This window comes from Cetorhinus maximus, chromosome 11 (genome assembly GCF_964194155.1).
Source record: "Cetorhinus maximus chromosome 11, sCetMax3.hap1.1, whole genome shotgun sequence".
NCBI classification, from domain to species: domain Eukaryota; kingdom Metazoa; phylum Chordata; class Chondrichthyes; order Lamniformes; family Cetorhinidae; genus Cetorhinus; species Cetorhinus maximus.
Genome location: NC_135889.1, coordinates 5,420,366 through 5,436,321, shown reverse-complemented (window position 1 = coordinate 5,436,321; position 15,956 = coordinate 5,420,366). Strand labels below are relative to the sequence as shown.

The 15,956-nt window shown below is 45.9% G+C and overlaps 1 protein-coding gene across 1 annotated transcript in view; it reads right to left on the bottom strand.

Annotated features, from left to right (window-relative positions):
* hdac4 (histone deacetylase 4) overlaps positions 1-15,956 on the bottom strand; it is a 458,769-nt gene that overhangs the window by 159,934 nt on the left and 282,879 nt on the right. Inside the window, exon 6 of the mRNA XM_078551420.1 lies at positions 13,959-14,079. Coding sequence (XP_078407546.1) covers positions 13,959-14,079 — 121 coding nt within the window. The remainder of the gene's footprint in view (positions 1-13,958; positions 14,080-15,956) is intronic.

Genomic DNA, 15,956 nt, shown 5'->3' with positions numbered 1-15,956 from the left:
TGGTTGCTCTAAGCAGGAGTAAGGGCACTATTCACTATTCTGGGTTCCACCAGGGCCACTCAGCTCCTGACCTCATTACAGCCTTGATCCAAACATGGACAAAAGAGCTGAACTCATGAGTTGAGGTGAGAGTGACTGCCCTTCACATCAAAGCAGCATTTGACTGAGTATGGCATCAAGGAGCCCTAGCAAAACTGAAGTTAATGGGAATCAGGGGGAAAACTCTCCGATGGTTGGAGTCATACCTAGCACAAAGGAAGATGGTTGGGCTGTTAGTGGTCAGTCATCTCAGCTCCAGGACATCACTACAGGAGTTCCTCAGGGTAGTGTCCTAGGCCTAACCATCTTCAGCTGCTTCATCAATGACTTTCCCTCCATCATAAAGTCAGAAGTGGGGATTGTCGCTAATGATTGCACAATGTTTAGCACCATTCGAGACTCCTCAAATAATGAAGCAGTCTGTGTCCATACGCAGGAAGGCTTGGACAATATTTAGGCTTATGCTAATAAATGGCAGGTAATATTCGAGGCCACACAAGTGCTAGGCAATGACCATCTCCAACAACAGAGAATCTAACCATCTCCCCTTGGCATTCAATGGCATTACCATCGGTGAATTCACCAATATCAACATCCTGGGGGTTAACATTGACCAGAAACTGAACTGGGCCAGCCTTATAAATACTGTGGCTACAAGGGCAGGTCAGAGGCTGGGAATTCTGTGGAGGCTAACTTGCCTCCTGGCTCCTCAAAGCCTGCCTACCAACTACAAGGCACAAGTCAGGAGTGTGATGGAATATTCTCCACTTGCCTGGATGAGTACAGCTCCAGTAACATTCAAGAAACTCGACACCATCCAGGACAAAGCAGTCTGCTTCATTGCCACACCATCCACAACCTTAAACATTCACTCCCTCCAACACCAATGCACAGAGGCAGCAGTGTGTACCACCTACAAGATGCACTCACTGACAAAGCCATCATTTATTCCCCATCCCTAATTGCCCTCGAGAAAATGAACGTGCGCCACTGCCTTTAACCACTGCAATCCATGTATATAGGTATACCCTTGGTGCTGTAAGGGAGGGAGTTCCAGGATTTTGACTTGGCGACAGTGAAGGAACAGCGATATAGTTCCAAGTCAGGGTGGTGTGTGGTTTGGAGGGGAACTTGCAGGTGATGGTGTTCCCATGCATCTGCTGCCCTTGTCGTTTTGTTGGTAGAGGTCATGGGTTTGGAAGGTGCCGTCAAAGGAGCCTTGCAGCAACAGGATGGGCAATAAATGATGGCTTTGCCAGTGAGGCCCACATCCTGTGAACAAATATAAACACTGAAATGGCCCCAGACTTGGGATTGTTGTGGAAAAGGTTGGGGGTGGGGGAATACAGGGGTGGGAGGGGAGAGAAAAGATCAAACAAAACTCATGCTCCTGATCATTTTTCAGTTTCATCTAGAAAGCACAAACATGTCGATATTGTTGACAAAATGGGACTTAGCTGCAATGTCTTATACAGTTCAACAGTTTACCAACACTCAGTTGCTTGGGATAGCACAAGAACAGCAATCACTTCTGAAACGTGGAAAGGATGAATGGTATGATGAGATCATGTTCAGGAATGGGGAGAGGAACTAAAGGAAATTTAAAAAAAAATGAAGAATCAAAGTCCTTGGTTCAAGAACTGAACAAGGCTGAAAAGTGGAAAAGAAGAAGGCAAAGTAAATTAAGAAGTCAGGTGATTCCAAGATTAGGTTAATGAAGTCTAAAGGTAAAGTCTATGCTACAGTACATACAGCTGAAGGAACTGGATAGTGCAAAGGCTATGGGCCCTGACAATATTTCGACAATAGTACCGAAGACTTGTGCTCCAGAACTTGCCGCACCCCTAGCCAAGCTGTTCCAGTACAGCTACAACGCTGGCAACTACCCGGCTATGTGTCCAGCTATGTCCTGTACACAAAATGCAGGACAAATCCAACCTGGCCAATTACCACCCCATCAGTCTACTCTCGATCATCAGTAAAGTAATGGAAGGGGACATCAACACTGCTATCAAGCGACACTTGCTAAGCAATAACCTGCTCACTGACACCCAGTGTGGGTTCCGTCAGGGCCACTCAGCTCCTGACCTCATTACAGCCTTGGTTCAAACATGGACAAAAGAGCTGAGCTCCCGAGGTGAGGTGAGAGTGACTGCCTTTGACACCAAGGCCGCATTTGACCAAGCGTAGCATCGAGGAGCCCTAGCAAAATGAGTCAATGGGAATCAGGGGGAAAATCTCTCCACTGATTGGAGTCATACCTAGCACAAAGGAAGATAGATGTGGTTGTTGGAGGTCAGTCATCTCAGCTCCAAGATATCACTGCAGGAGTTCCTCAGGGTAGTGTCCTCGGCCTAACCATCTTCAGCTGCTTCATCAATGACCTTCCTTCCAACATAAGGTCAGAAGTGGGAATGTTCGCTGATAGTTGCACAATGTTCAGCACCATTCGTGATTCCTCAGATACTGAAGCAGTCCATGTCCAAATGCAGCAAGGCCTAGACAATATCCAGGCTTGGATTGACAAGTGGCAAGTAACAATCACGCCACACAAGTATCGGGCAATGACCACTTCCAACAAGAGAATCTAACCATCGCCCCTTGATGTTCAATGGCATTACCATCACTGAATCCCCCACTATCAACATCCTGGGGGGTTACCATTGACCAGAAACTGAACTGGACTTGCCATATAAATACTGTGGCTGCAAGAGCAGAGCAGATCAGAGCTAGGAATCCTGCGATGAGTAACTCACCTCCTGACTCCCCAAAGCCTGTCCACCATCTACAAGGCACAATTCAGGAGTGTGATGGAATACTCCCCAATTGCATGGATGAGTGCAGCTCCAACAACACTCAAGAAGCTTGACACCATCTAGGACAAGACAACCTGCTTGATTGGCATCACATCCACAAATATTCACTCCCTCCACCACTGACGCACAGTAGCAGCAGTGTGTGCCATCTACAAGGTGCACTGCGGAAACTCACAAAGGCTTTCGGGCAGGACCTTCCAAACTCACGACCGTTACCATCTAGAAGGACAAGGGCAGTAAAAATGTGGGAACACCAACACCTGGAAGATCCCCTCCAAGCCACACACCATCCTGACTTGGAAATATATCGCCGTTTCTTCACTGTCGCTGGGTCAAAATCCTGGAACCCCCTCCCTAACAGTACTGTGGGTGTGCCTACACCACAGGGACTGCAGCGGTTCAAGAAAGCAGCTCACCACCACCTTCTCAAGGGTAACTAGGGATGGGCAATAAATGTTGGTCCAGCCAATGAAGCCCACATCCCGTGAATGAATAAAAAAAACATGACAAACGAAGAACAGCAGCATTGGAATCAGGCCTTATGTGCTGCCTGCTATTGTGTAAAGGCATGAGTAAAAGATTTAAGACGTGATTTAAAGTGAGAAAACTGAAAATAAAAATTGATGAGTGCTCTTTATTTCTAGGCAATAAAATGTCACCACGAACATGGAAAATAAATTGGTGTATAAGTACACAGCACAGCTGGAAATCTTAGTTGGTGTCTAAATCCTCACTTCTCAATTTTCGAAACTGTATTAGGTTGGATCCAAAAAAGAAGTGGTTAAAAAGAGAGAGCAAGAGATATGAGTGATCATTTACATGTAATTCTGTGATCTGTGTGAAGGGAACATGTCTCAGAAAATCACATGCCCTACCTGTGAATACTGCGATCTGCTGGGAGTGCTAAAGTGAGGAATCATCCTTCTGACTATAGTTATTTGAGCCTTGTGATTGGTATATTCCCATGGAATTATTCTTTTATATCCATAAATACTATGAAGTTTAAGGGGGAATTTTGTTTTCAGTCGCTCCAGGTCCCTTAAAACTGACACTGGTGCAAGTTATAAAACAATAGGTATGGGAGATGTTCTGTCATTCAAACAGAGGAAACAGGGGAGAGGTTTCACACGAAAGTAGTTTAAAAATGCCAACTTCGAATATTTAACTTGAGTATTGGAGTAATGGCAAGGAACTAACATGTTATCTCACATCCATTCTGAGGGAAACAACTTGGGTAAGGAAGACAAGATTGGCTTCTGTGACATACTGCTACATTAAATTTCAATGGAATATGGAATGAAATCTATGAACTTAATAGACCAATCACAGCTAAGAAGTGTTACTTAATTTGAAAAGCTAACCTGGGGTTTACATTTAAGATTCAAAAAGATTTAGTCCTCAAGGTGATGGTGTCTTTCGAAAAGTAACACTTTGAAGGCAATTTGTTTTTAATTCATTCACAGGATGTGGGCATCACTGGCAAGGCCAGCACTAATTGCTCTTGTAAAATGAGTGATTTGCATTTCAGGGCGCAGTTGAGAGTCAAGCACATTGCTGTCTCATATAGGACAGACCAGGTAATAATGGAAGACTTCCTCCTGTAGAGGACATTAGCGAATCAAATGTTTTTTTATATAACAGTTGGGCAGTTACATGGCTGCCATTATTGTTACCAGCTTTTTACATTCCACATTCATTTAATTAACTGCCTTAAATTCCCAAGCTGTCATGGTGGGAATTGAACTTGTGCCTCCAAATCATTAGTCCAGGCCTTTGAATTACTAGTTCAGTAACATAACCACTATGCGACTATTACTTATGACTTGGGTTTTCATTTATTTGTGCTGATCAAGCAATGAGGAACAAAGCAGATTTATTCCACGGTTACCGTCACTGTCAAGTTTAACTTAAATGCAAGGTAAAGCTCCCGTTTAATGTGTTCTGACATTGTCCCCTATTAAATCAGTGAATTTTACATTTTTCCTATGAGTCATCCTTCGGGCTTCTGTGTCAGATCATTGATTTAGGATGAATTATGGCCTGTGCTTTTGCTATTGTTCAAGTTTGTTGCCAAAATGTTTGTCTTGTGCTCGGAGCAACAAAAAAGGCTTCCACAAGTAGGTGGAGTTTGAGGCGCCAATTTGTGCCCTAAAATGTGCCATGAATGGGATAGCATGCCACTGAATTAACATCCCAGCTGTGGTATGAACTTCTGCATATGTAGAATGCCAATCATATTCTCAACTTCTTTATCATAGAAAAAATACAGCACAGAAGGTGGTCATTCAGCCTATTGTGCCTGTGCTGGCTCTGAAAGATCTGCCCACTTAGTCCAACTCCCCTGCTCTTTCCCGAAAACTGTGCAAATGTTTCCTTTCCAAGTAAACATTCAATTAATTGCCTTTTGAAAGTTATGACTGAATCTCCTTCCACCACCTTTACAACAATGCATTTTAGATCATAACAACTCACTGTAAAAAAAAACCTGGTCAGAATAACACATTGAGACTAAAACTATTTCATAAAAGGCTTAATTACAGTTAAATAATGCACAGACGCAACAACACAAAGAAAATTCAGATAGAATAACTAGAAAACAAGAATATGGTCAGTCTACAGCAGGCTAAGATACATTTTTAAGAGGTATTTTTACAGGCTGTTCATTGTCACGTTAAGCAGTCTTCTGTAGAAGTTCATGGTGCAATATTGCTTGTGGGCAATGCAATTCTCAAGCAGCCAACGGTTCCAAACTCCAATCACAATGAAAGACATAAGCAATCTGTGCTGAGCTTTGTGGAGTAGGAATTCTTAAGTTATATGGTGGAATTGTTCCAGATTTGCACTAAGTGCGGTAGCAGGCAGGAAAGAGAACGTTTTACCCACCAGCCGCAATGGCAGCTTTTCATGCTGTAGCATCCCAATCAGTAATCATGCATTCCCGGGAAACACGCCATTTTGATTGCAGGCGAGCTCTCATTCGCCCACCACACCATCATCTCGCCGCTTCCTCATGCCGGGTGCCATATTTAAAGTGCAGCCACACGCACACCCTTCAGTGCTTCCAGCCCAGGGCTACTGCACAGAAGACATGGCCCTGAAAGGCAAGAAGAATGCAGCCCCCGAATCAGTGATGCATCTGTTGAGCACCTTTTGGACACCGTGGAGGCCTGCCATGTTGTCCTCTACCTCCTCTATGGCCACAGGAGGGGCAGCAACATTACCACTCCAGCTTGGGAGGGGGTGACAGTGGTGGTCAGTGTCAAACCCCTGCAAAAGAGGACAGCCACCCAGTGCCGCAAGAGGATGAGTGATCTCCTCTGCTCCCCCAGGGTGAGTCACTCTTCTCACCACTCTGAACTCTCTCACTCACAAGCCCATCACACATCCACAGGGCCCTCACTCACTGCCGGTTCAAGTGACATCACCATTCACTCTCTCACACTCACCATCATTGTCCTCAGCCCATCCATGCCACCACTCAACACTCACACATGCCAGGCATACTTATCATCTGGCCTGGCAGGAGTCCTTACACTCTCTCCATCTGTACTCATGCAGAACAAACTGGCACACAAGAGGAAGAAGTCGCAGACTGGTGGAGGAATGCCCGACATCGAGGTCCTCACAGACTTTGAAAATTGAGTAATCCAGCTGGCCGGCTCTGTGCTGACAGTGAAGTCGGCGGTGCTCAACCAATTGAGGGTCCAGCAGTGCAACATCCATCAGACAACCATGCTTGCGTGATGTGTTTTGTTTCACAGGCCACTGCCATGCACTAAGCAGCTCTCCTTGCTTTCGCAGGCACACCTGCGAAACAGCCGAGGGAGTCCACAACCCAGGGCCACCAACCAAGCCCCAAAAACACCTCGGAAGAAGAATTCGAAGGCAGCCTCTTTGAAATCCCATCTCAGTGCTCACCCACATCCTCCACCAGCGCAGAGACACACCTTGGTGAGACCTAGTTCTAGAGTAGCCTCGGGATCACATCACACTATCTGATCCACAGCAGGCAGCAGCAGGGACTTCCCAGGTGTCTGGCACTCGGGGGGCTGCTGGAGACCAGGAATCTGCTGAGTCCGAGTCGGATGACGAGTCTCTGGACTCAGTCATACCTCAGTTGCTGGAGCTGCAAAGGCTAGCTCAGGAACATCAAGAAGGGATGTCCGCTGCACCCCTCCATTGTGCCTTGCAATCTGAGGAGTCCGTCCTCCTGCAATCTGGGGTGATAGCGTCGGCATGAAAACGTGCCAAAGTCAGCACTGGTAGGATGATGGCTGACATGGGGACCATGTTCCAGGACATCTGTCCTACACTGCTGCACGGGCTGAACTCCATTGCTGACGCCATAGTTGGCCTCCAGCAGTGTCAACGTGAGAGGGGTGCAGGGCAGCTCGATCTCACCCTTGAGCACCCATAGGGAGGAGAGTCAGCAAGTGCACACCCCGGGGTCATCCACCCAGGTGATTTCGAGAGTACCTGGCCCCTCTTCCTGTGACCCCAGCAGCTGCAGCTCCACAGGCCGAGGAAGGTACCACTGCCAAACAGCAGGACCCCGAAAGGAGGCTGGGGCCCTCCAGAGGCTGCCCATCAAGGTCATCACAGACAGGGTGTAGCAGTCAGCAGGCTGCCTTCATCTTCGCTGTGGATGTCGGGAGAGCATCAAAATGCGGCGGCAGGGTTAGTAAAGTTAAGGAGAATTAGTTGCACAGCCCGGGCATGGGTGTTAATCACTTGTACATAATGTTCACTATTGTAAATAAACTTCCAAGAACGTCTCCTTGTCGATGGCTCCTTGTTCTGATGAGCAGTGTTCGTGTCACTCAAATGTGAAACCTTGGTTCCTGCATGAGATAAAGGCAGGTATCTCAGTCCAGGGCCTCTTCCCGGTGCTTGGTGCAGCCTTCAGGCCAAAGTGATGGGCCGGGTTCACACTCAATGGATACATTCGTGATGCCCGCACCTCGACGGTGCTTGTCATTGCAGTCAGAATGTCATGGGCAGGCATCACAGAGTTCTGTCATCCTCTGTGCGCTCTCAACACCTTTGAAGTGGGGCTGGCCCCCCAGCTCTTCAGCATGTGACCAATGGCACTGTGTTCCTGAAGGGGTCAGGTGCTGAAGGCTGACGCATCGCTATGATATGATCCTGATCACAAAGAGCAAGCGAGCTGCCCTTGGCCAGACAGGACTCAGACATTCTCAGGGGCTATGTGAAGATCTATAGAGTGTCCTCACTGCATGTCACCATCATCCTCCTGAAATCGAGTGACGACTAGGGTTTCTGCTGCATCTCCATGACAGGAGCATTATCACAGACAGTATATGCGCTGCCATCAGCCAGGTTGGAATCAAACGTTCACAGATGCAATGTGACGATCAATGGTGTCTCCTCACTGCATGTTGTCATCATCCTCCACAAATCTAGCAGCTATGAGGGTCTGAGTGCGCCTAACTCGTCTGGCCAGTGCGATGGCCTCATCACCGTCATCTTCACCTTCGAGGACCTCCTCACCCTCATCCGTTGACATCCCCCTCAACGTAGGAGACATCCAGCCTGTGTAACCTTACCATGCACTCACCTCCAAGTTCTCATCCTCAGCCAGCTCCTCTCCCAATTACAGCGTCAGGTTGTAAAACGCACAGCAGGCGATGACAACATGTCACAACCTCTGTGGACTACATTGCAGGACTCCACCAGATGACCCAGGCGCCAGAAACTAATTTTCAGCATCCTGATACTTTGCTCCACCCCAAGTTGCAAGCTGTAGCATGAGCCTCGTTATACCTTCGCTCTGCTGCAGTTTGAGGCCGCCGCACGGGTGTCATCAGTCACGTCCTCTGCGGGTAGCCCTTGTCCCTGAGGAGCCATCCCTGCAGCCTCTGTGGACCTTGGAAGGCATCAGGGATCTAAGGCCTGCTGAGAATGTAGGAATCGTGGACACTCCCTGGGACCATGCGCAGACCTGCACGATCTGTTAGTGGTGGTTGCACACTAGCTGAACATTCAGCAAGTGGAAGCCCTTGCGGTTGACATAGTAGACCGTGTGTTGCCACGGAGATGTGAATGCCACGAGTGCAGTCGATGGAACCCTGCACCTGTGGGAAACCTGAGATCTGGGATCTGCGCAAATCCCAGCGCTCTTGCTTCCTGGCTTTCCTGATCCCAGGTGAAGTGCACAAAGTTGTATGTCTTTGCGAAGATGGCGTCCGTGAACTCATGGATGCATTTGTGGGTGGAGATGTGTGATATACACAGAGGTCACCTGTGGAGCCCTGAAAGGAGCCACTGGCGTAAAAATTGCATGCCACGGTCATTTTCACGGCCACTGGCAGTGGATACCCTCCATGACCATGCCAAATCTTGTAGCAGGTGGCAGATGTGACCAGCCAGTTTCCTGAACATGCGCAGTCTTTGGCAACACTGGTTCTCGGTCATCTGCAGGAATGAAAGGCGGCACCTATAGACCGTGGGTCTAGCTAGGCGCCGACCAGTGACAGCTCACTGTGACTCTTCAGCGGTGTGTGCGCGAGCGCCAGCCATCCCTTCTTCCTGAGGCTACTACTCCTCCCTCTGCCCAGCCAGGCGCCTCCAGCACTCTCTTCTTCTTCCTCTTCGCTCTCTGTAAGCCATGAGGCATACAACTAGGTCGCCAGGCTCCATGCTCCTGACATACTCCTCCTGCTGGGGCCAAAATCCTTGAGCTCCCTTCCTAACAGCACTGTGGGTGTACTTACACCACACGGACTGCAGTGATTCAAGAAGGCAGCCCATCACCACCTTCTCAAGGGCAAACTAGGGATAGGAAATAAATGCTGGCCCGGTCAGCAAAGCCCACATCCCGTCGATGAATAAGAAAAAAGAGATGCGTGGTTTAGCATAGGTGTACTAAGAACCTCCCTTTGTTTAATATGAAAACCCCTTAATGCATCTCAGAGAGTGCTGGCAACCACTTCGATGGCCAGAGTTTAGTGCACTGCATGGCTGCCCAAAACACCACCCAACTCCGCCCTACTCACCTGATCAATTGGCAGCAGCTTTGCCCACTGGACTGCATGCTGCGCTATCAGCTCAGGCACAGGCATTCTCCTAACTCGCGCTGTAAGGCTGCACTGTTAGCTTGAACCATGGGGGAGACTGGTCCAAACCGGGATGATGACATTGCAAGGGGCTGTGAGCTCCTCCACCAGTGACTACTCCATGGCTAGCTTTCACAAGGAGATTGTACAACGTGTACACGCATCCAATTATTCTGCATTGCATTAAAATGCTCATTAGGTTGGAGTCTGTACCTGAGGGGTGAAAATCTCTGCAGCATTTGGTAGCACTTCCACGTCTATGCATTGCTTGAGTGGGCAGATAAGCTAGAGACCCGACTCCAAGCATGTCAACATGGCTACACCTGAGTGGTCTCGGTTGCGTTGGAATGGTCACTTTATACAAGATTTCCCTAATGCGTGGCCATTTCCCTCCCCCCAAACCCCCTCCACCCCTCTTACACGTGCTTGCGGGCTACCATCAACCACAAGGCAGCCCGTCGCACCCTCCCCCACCTCCCAAGTCGCCACAACCACAGTGCAGCCCTTGCCCCCAATTCCCCCCCAAGTCACCTCAACCACAGGGCAGCCCTTGCCCCCAACTCCCCCCCAAGTCACCTCAACCACAGGGCAGCTCTTGCCCTCAGCCCCTGCAAACTTGCCTCAACCGCAGTGCAGCGCTTGCCCCCGCACCGTCAGCCAGCCGGGAAAATGGGACTTACCTGTGCCCTCACCTGAATGCGCAATGCCTCAACCTTGAAGTCTAACAGGCGACACTTGCAAGGGATGCGTAACCTTACCATGCACTCACCTCCGAGTTCCCCTCAAAGTGCAGCACGCCAAGTGCATGCCTTATAAATGCTGTTGTGAAACATGTCGGCAGTGCTCAGATGATCCAGCATGGAGTGGGGTGGGGGGATGATTTCAGTGTGCTGAGCTTGTAATGATATGCAACTGTATTACAATTAAGTTCCTGATGGCGGGAAGTGCAGCCCGCCAATGACGGCATGAAACTGATTTTTGGCCTTCCCGCCATATTGTCTGCTCACGTCCGCCATGATGCCCAATGCCAGCAGGCACAGAAAGCTCTGCCCACAGGCTCAACTTCAGGTGGGATTTTAATATCTATGCACTGCTAATCAGGGCCAGGGAGAGAAATCATGGGCCCGGTGCTTCTCCTGTTTCTGGGCCCCTTATCTCCACCATCCCCTCTTTAAACCTTCCCCTCATCCTTCGGGCGCCCAGAATTGGGAACCATAGTTACAGTGGGGTCAAACGGTTTCACATAGGTTTAAAAAAAAGTTCACAGCTTTTGTACTCTATGCCTCTATTTATCAAGCCCACCAGAAGCTCGTGTTTCAGCCTGATACACTTTACAACCACGGCTTTGTCAGACAATTAAACACAACCTGGTTGTTCATATTATGCAACCAGCTCCACTTCTTTGAGTGTGGGCCTATGCAATATCCAGAGAGCAACACCCAAAAGACTTGAAATTCACAACCATCTCAAACAACAATCCCACATACAAACGAGAATATCTTGAACTAACAGTGATGTATTCTATTGCTACATGACTTCCAAGTTTAAAAATGGCAAAACCTTCCAGTAAATCAGCACCAACCAATTGACCTGCAATAATGTGCTATTTCTATCCACACAAGTGGGCTTTGTTAACAGAAAAATTACACTATGCATTGAGTGATAAATATTTTTTCATTTTAAATTGAAACTAACCACACTTATAAATGCCCAACAAGGAGCAGATGCTGGAAATCTGAAATATAAACAGAAAATGCTGGAAATACTCAACAGGCCAGGCAGTAGCTGTGGACAGAGAAACAGAGTCAATGCTTCAGGTCCATGATCTGCACTAGTTCTGGAGAAGGGTCACTGACCTCTGTTTCTCTCTGCACAGATGCTGCTAGTTGAGCATTTCTGACACTTCCTGTTTGTACCGGAGCAAAATTAGCCCCTTTTGTCATCCCTCCAAACAGTAAACAGCCTTCTTGTGAACCTCTCATTCCCCTTCAGCAAGAAACCCAGCAGCGGCTGCCTGAGATCCACTTTGGTACAACATTGAAGATGAATTTCAAAAAAACAGTTAAAGTATGAAGAAAACATAAACAACTTGCTGAGCAAAAAAATCAATGCCAAAACAACAAACTGATAATAATTAATAAAAATGACAATTAAAAAGTGCGAAGCAGCAGAGCTAACTAATAAAACCTTTTCTGCCTTTTCGCTTAAGAGGCAGAGCTAGAGAGAGACAAACCAGGGCCCAAGGGACGGGAAGGGGACTGGGGCCAAACCAAGGAGTTGGATTTAGCTAACACCGATCTTGCATTCACCTCTGGTGGGACACACTCTGAGCAGACCTGGATAGAGTTCAAACAGAAGTGGGGGTTGGAAGTGTGTTGCTTTCAGCTTGGGTTTTCCTCCTCTCCTGGCCTGGTATGTGGATAGGTTTTTGGGAGGTGGTGATGGGGGAGGATGGGTGTGCCCCGCACTGAGCAGTCTGTGTGCATGGCTCTGATATTTCTGAACTTAAAATTGTGTTAATAGGCCAATATGAAAAGATAATTTATACATAATATCAATCTCCAGCCATCCTTCCAACACTGACTTCATGTGCAGTACCTGTAATCGTTATGCAAACCGAGGTTTGGTCTAATGTCACACGAGATGGCATCGAACTGGACAGTAAGCCTTCGTTTTTTGGTCAACCCCCATCCATCAAAGCGATGAGAGAATCCATAATATTAATCTTGGTTATACAGGGTAATGAATGTCACTGAAGTGTGCAGTGGAATCAACATTTCCATGAGTGAGATCATCTCATCACTGTAGTACCAAAGCCTATCTAAGTATGTATAGACCTCAGGGTCCAGGCTTTGATACAAATATCAGCAGATCTTTGACTTTCAACATTGCTTATATTGCAGAGATCATATTTCTTGTAATTGCAATAGAAATCCAATAAAGGAGGATTCAAAATGAGTTAACGCAACTCACATTAACAACTTAAAACATAAATATAACCATTATACCTTGAAATATGATCAGATTTGACACTAGGGTATCATAGTAGCCTGGTAAATTTATATTGGCAAGCATTACTTTATATTAGTAACTGAATGCGATTCAGTCTTCCAAAAAATGAGAAATAGGGAACAGTCAATTATTTTTGGGCCAAACTGTAATGCCATCTTTCTAACAATCTTCAATTGCTCCATTAGGCACGAGATCATATAGCACCTCATGATACATCCCCAATCTGTCCAACCATCTTAACATCTCATACCATAAACCTTTCTTCACCTATATCTCTATTATCACAAACTCATACTAGCACTAAACCTCCAATTGCCAGCTCCTGAAAAGTTCAGCTACATTTGCAGTTTTATAGACTATTGACATGGGCATTCCCCAGCAGTCACTGCTGTTTTCAAACATATGAAGAAATACTTCATTATGTTACAATTTTAAAGTAAGTTTTCCCACTTCTCTGATTTCCCTGTAACTTATTTCCTCACACTACTGTCAGCCCCAGTACTAAGGCTGTTTGACTAAATGGTATGGCCATTGTGCCAGATCTGCCAACAATCCTGATCAAATATGAGGCATCATTAAATCACTCGTGTTATCCTAATTTGTAGCTCAAAAAAGAAAAAAGGAAAAGAAAGCAGGCAAAAAAAAAGCCATCCAAAAAAGTGTATTGAGGAAAGAGAGCACACACATTCCAAGCTTCTGAACTCCCTCCCCTGTCTCTTTGTCCTGAAACATCCCACTCCTCTACCTCCCAAACCCTTTCCCTCATTAGAAGTTCACACAAAAGTGTTCCGGAGAAGGCAAGGAAGAAAGAACGAGAGAAAAAGGGAGAATATTTCTGTAGGAAAGGGATGTGCATTTTGTATATGGCAAGCAGAAATTTTACTTGTGCGGATTTTTCAGTAACTTGATTTGGGGATCTTTAATTCAGGTGGGTCTCTGCATACCAGATATGCGGCTGGCCAAAAAAGTCACTGAACACATTATCACATTATTGCAGCTAATCAGCAATACTTACCCGTACCAAAATCTTGGGTCATTTGGAATGGAATGGTTTATTGCCCTATGTGCTGCAGCTTTCTTTTTATTTAGGACAAACTCTTGAAGTCTCAACTTCACTTCTGTGCTTGCTACTGCACCTAAGAAACACATACACACAAATATAAGTTCCAGGTTATCACAGGAATCAAAAATTTAAGAACAAGGCAAATTATGTAGTAAATTTTCTCCAGTAAAATGGGTGCTTTAGTTTATTTCACAGATATGAATGATAACTCTGCAGCCCAACAGCCACCATGTTCAATCCACACAACAGGTTCAATATGCGAGATTCACCCATGAGCAAACAAAATTTGCCTCACCAAGCTCATCTCCTCCCATGGGATCTCCTCCCATGGAACCACCACTCCCACTACCCTCCCACCCTCCTCCTCTGTCACAGGATCCAACTGCCTCTAATGATTCCAGAGTTTTCATTGTCACTACCTTATCCAGAATGTCAACGTAACTTTTCATAAAGACTTTGCATAAAGAAGTAACTCCTGACATCAGTCTGATCTCACCTTTAGTAAGAAAATTAAAAAAAAACTTTAAAATGCCTAACTGTCGATCACATTTGATGTTTTCTTACAGAAAAATAAGGAGATCTGGAATTTTTTGCCTTAGGACTGTGACTTCCATTGCCACATGCTCCAGTGTAACTACACACTTTTCACAGGGTAATGATGATGTTGAGGAGAGTACACAATGAGAAAAGGCAGAGATTTTAGATGCTGAGCAGGAACTGCATTAAGTCATAGAGCCATAGAATTGTTACGGCACAGAAGGAAGCCATTCGGCCCATCGAGTCCATACCGTCTCAGTGTAGGACAATCCTGTCTGTCCCTTTCTCCTGCTCTTTCCCTGCAGCCCTGCAGGTTTATTTCTCACAGCCGCCTATCTAATTTTCTTTTGTAAGGATTGTACTGGTTCTTAGAGGTTAGACAACTTGTTAGTTACTCTGTTTTTATTAACCATGCTCAGTAAAACAGTGTTAAAAGTGGAACAAATGGTCCTTTTCACGGCTCAAAATTCCGTTTACATCATATTACACAATATCATAGATAATGCCCAGCTACTACATATATTGTTCTCAAGCATCACTCTGCATTCACCTCGGTGTCTACCTGCAATCAGTTTGAGTCTTCAGAATTTCAGTCCAGTGCTCTAGCAGCGTAGTTTCAAGTGACTTATAACCTAAATATGTTTTCAATGGTGATATTTAGTATAAAACTGTAAATAATAGTTCAGAAATGAGCTAACTTTTAACAATATTCAACTTATGAGTCTTATTCCTTAAGCGATTTGAGAAAAACATTTTAGAAGGCTTAACTGTGGGGTACAGAATAGTTGACAGAAGCTAAAGTGTATGCTAAAGAAGCTAGCCTGTACAACATTTTTATCCAAGTTTATTTACTAAATATATTCTAATTTTCACAAATGAGACTGAGATTGGAAGCCCAGATCCCATGTTGGTGACTGGCAGAACACCAAATGCAGAGAATGAAACTGAGCTGCATACATATACAATTAGGGAATTCAGAAATTGATTTCAAATGTGAAAAGTTAGTCGTCTTCACAATGGATAATGCTGAAATAATGTTCACATTCAAACTTAACACCTTTTCCTGCCTCCACCCTCCTCCTGCCCCACAACTCGATTCCCCTTACGTGACTGCTTGTGAAACAGGTTACTGCCTGATCAAGAGCAGCCAAGTGTACAAAAAAGTAGAATCTGTATGAAAACAGTTAGGCTTCTATCAGCCAGTTTGCTACTTCTGTTCTACTCTGTGGAATGTCATCAAACTGTGTGTGCCAATGACTTTTGCGGCAGAGACCTCTTATTGAAAACATCATTCAGGAAGGTACTCTCTGAAAATTGGAGGTCTACACTCCATGATGTGACAATTGTTAATTTAAGCATATTTGGACTCAAAATACAGATTCTCAATTTCTATTCTTGTCCATGCTACAGACT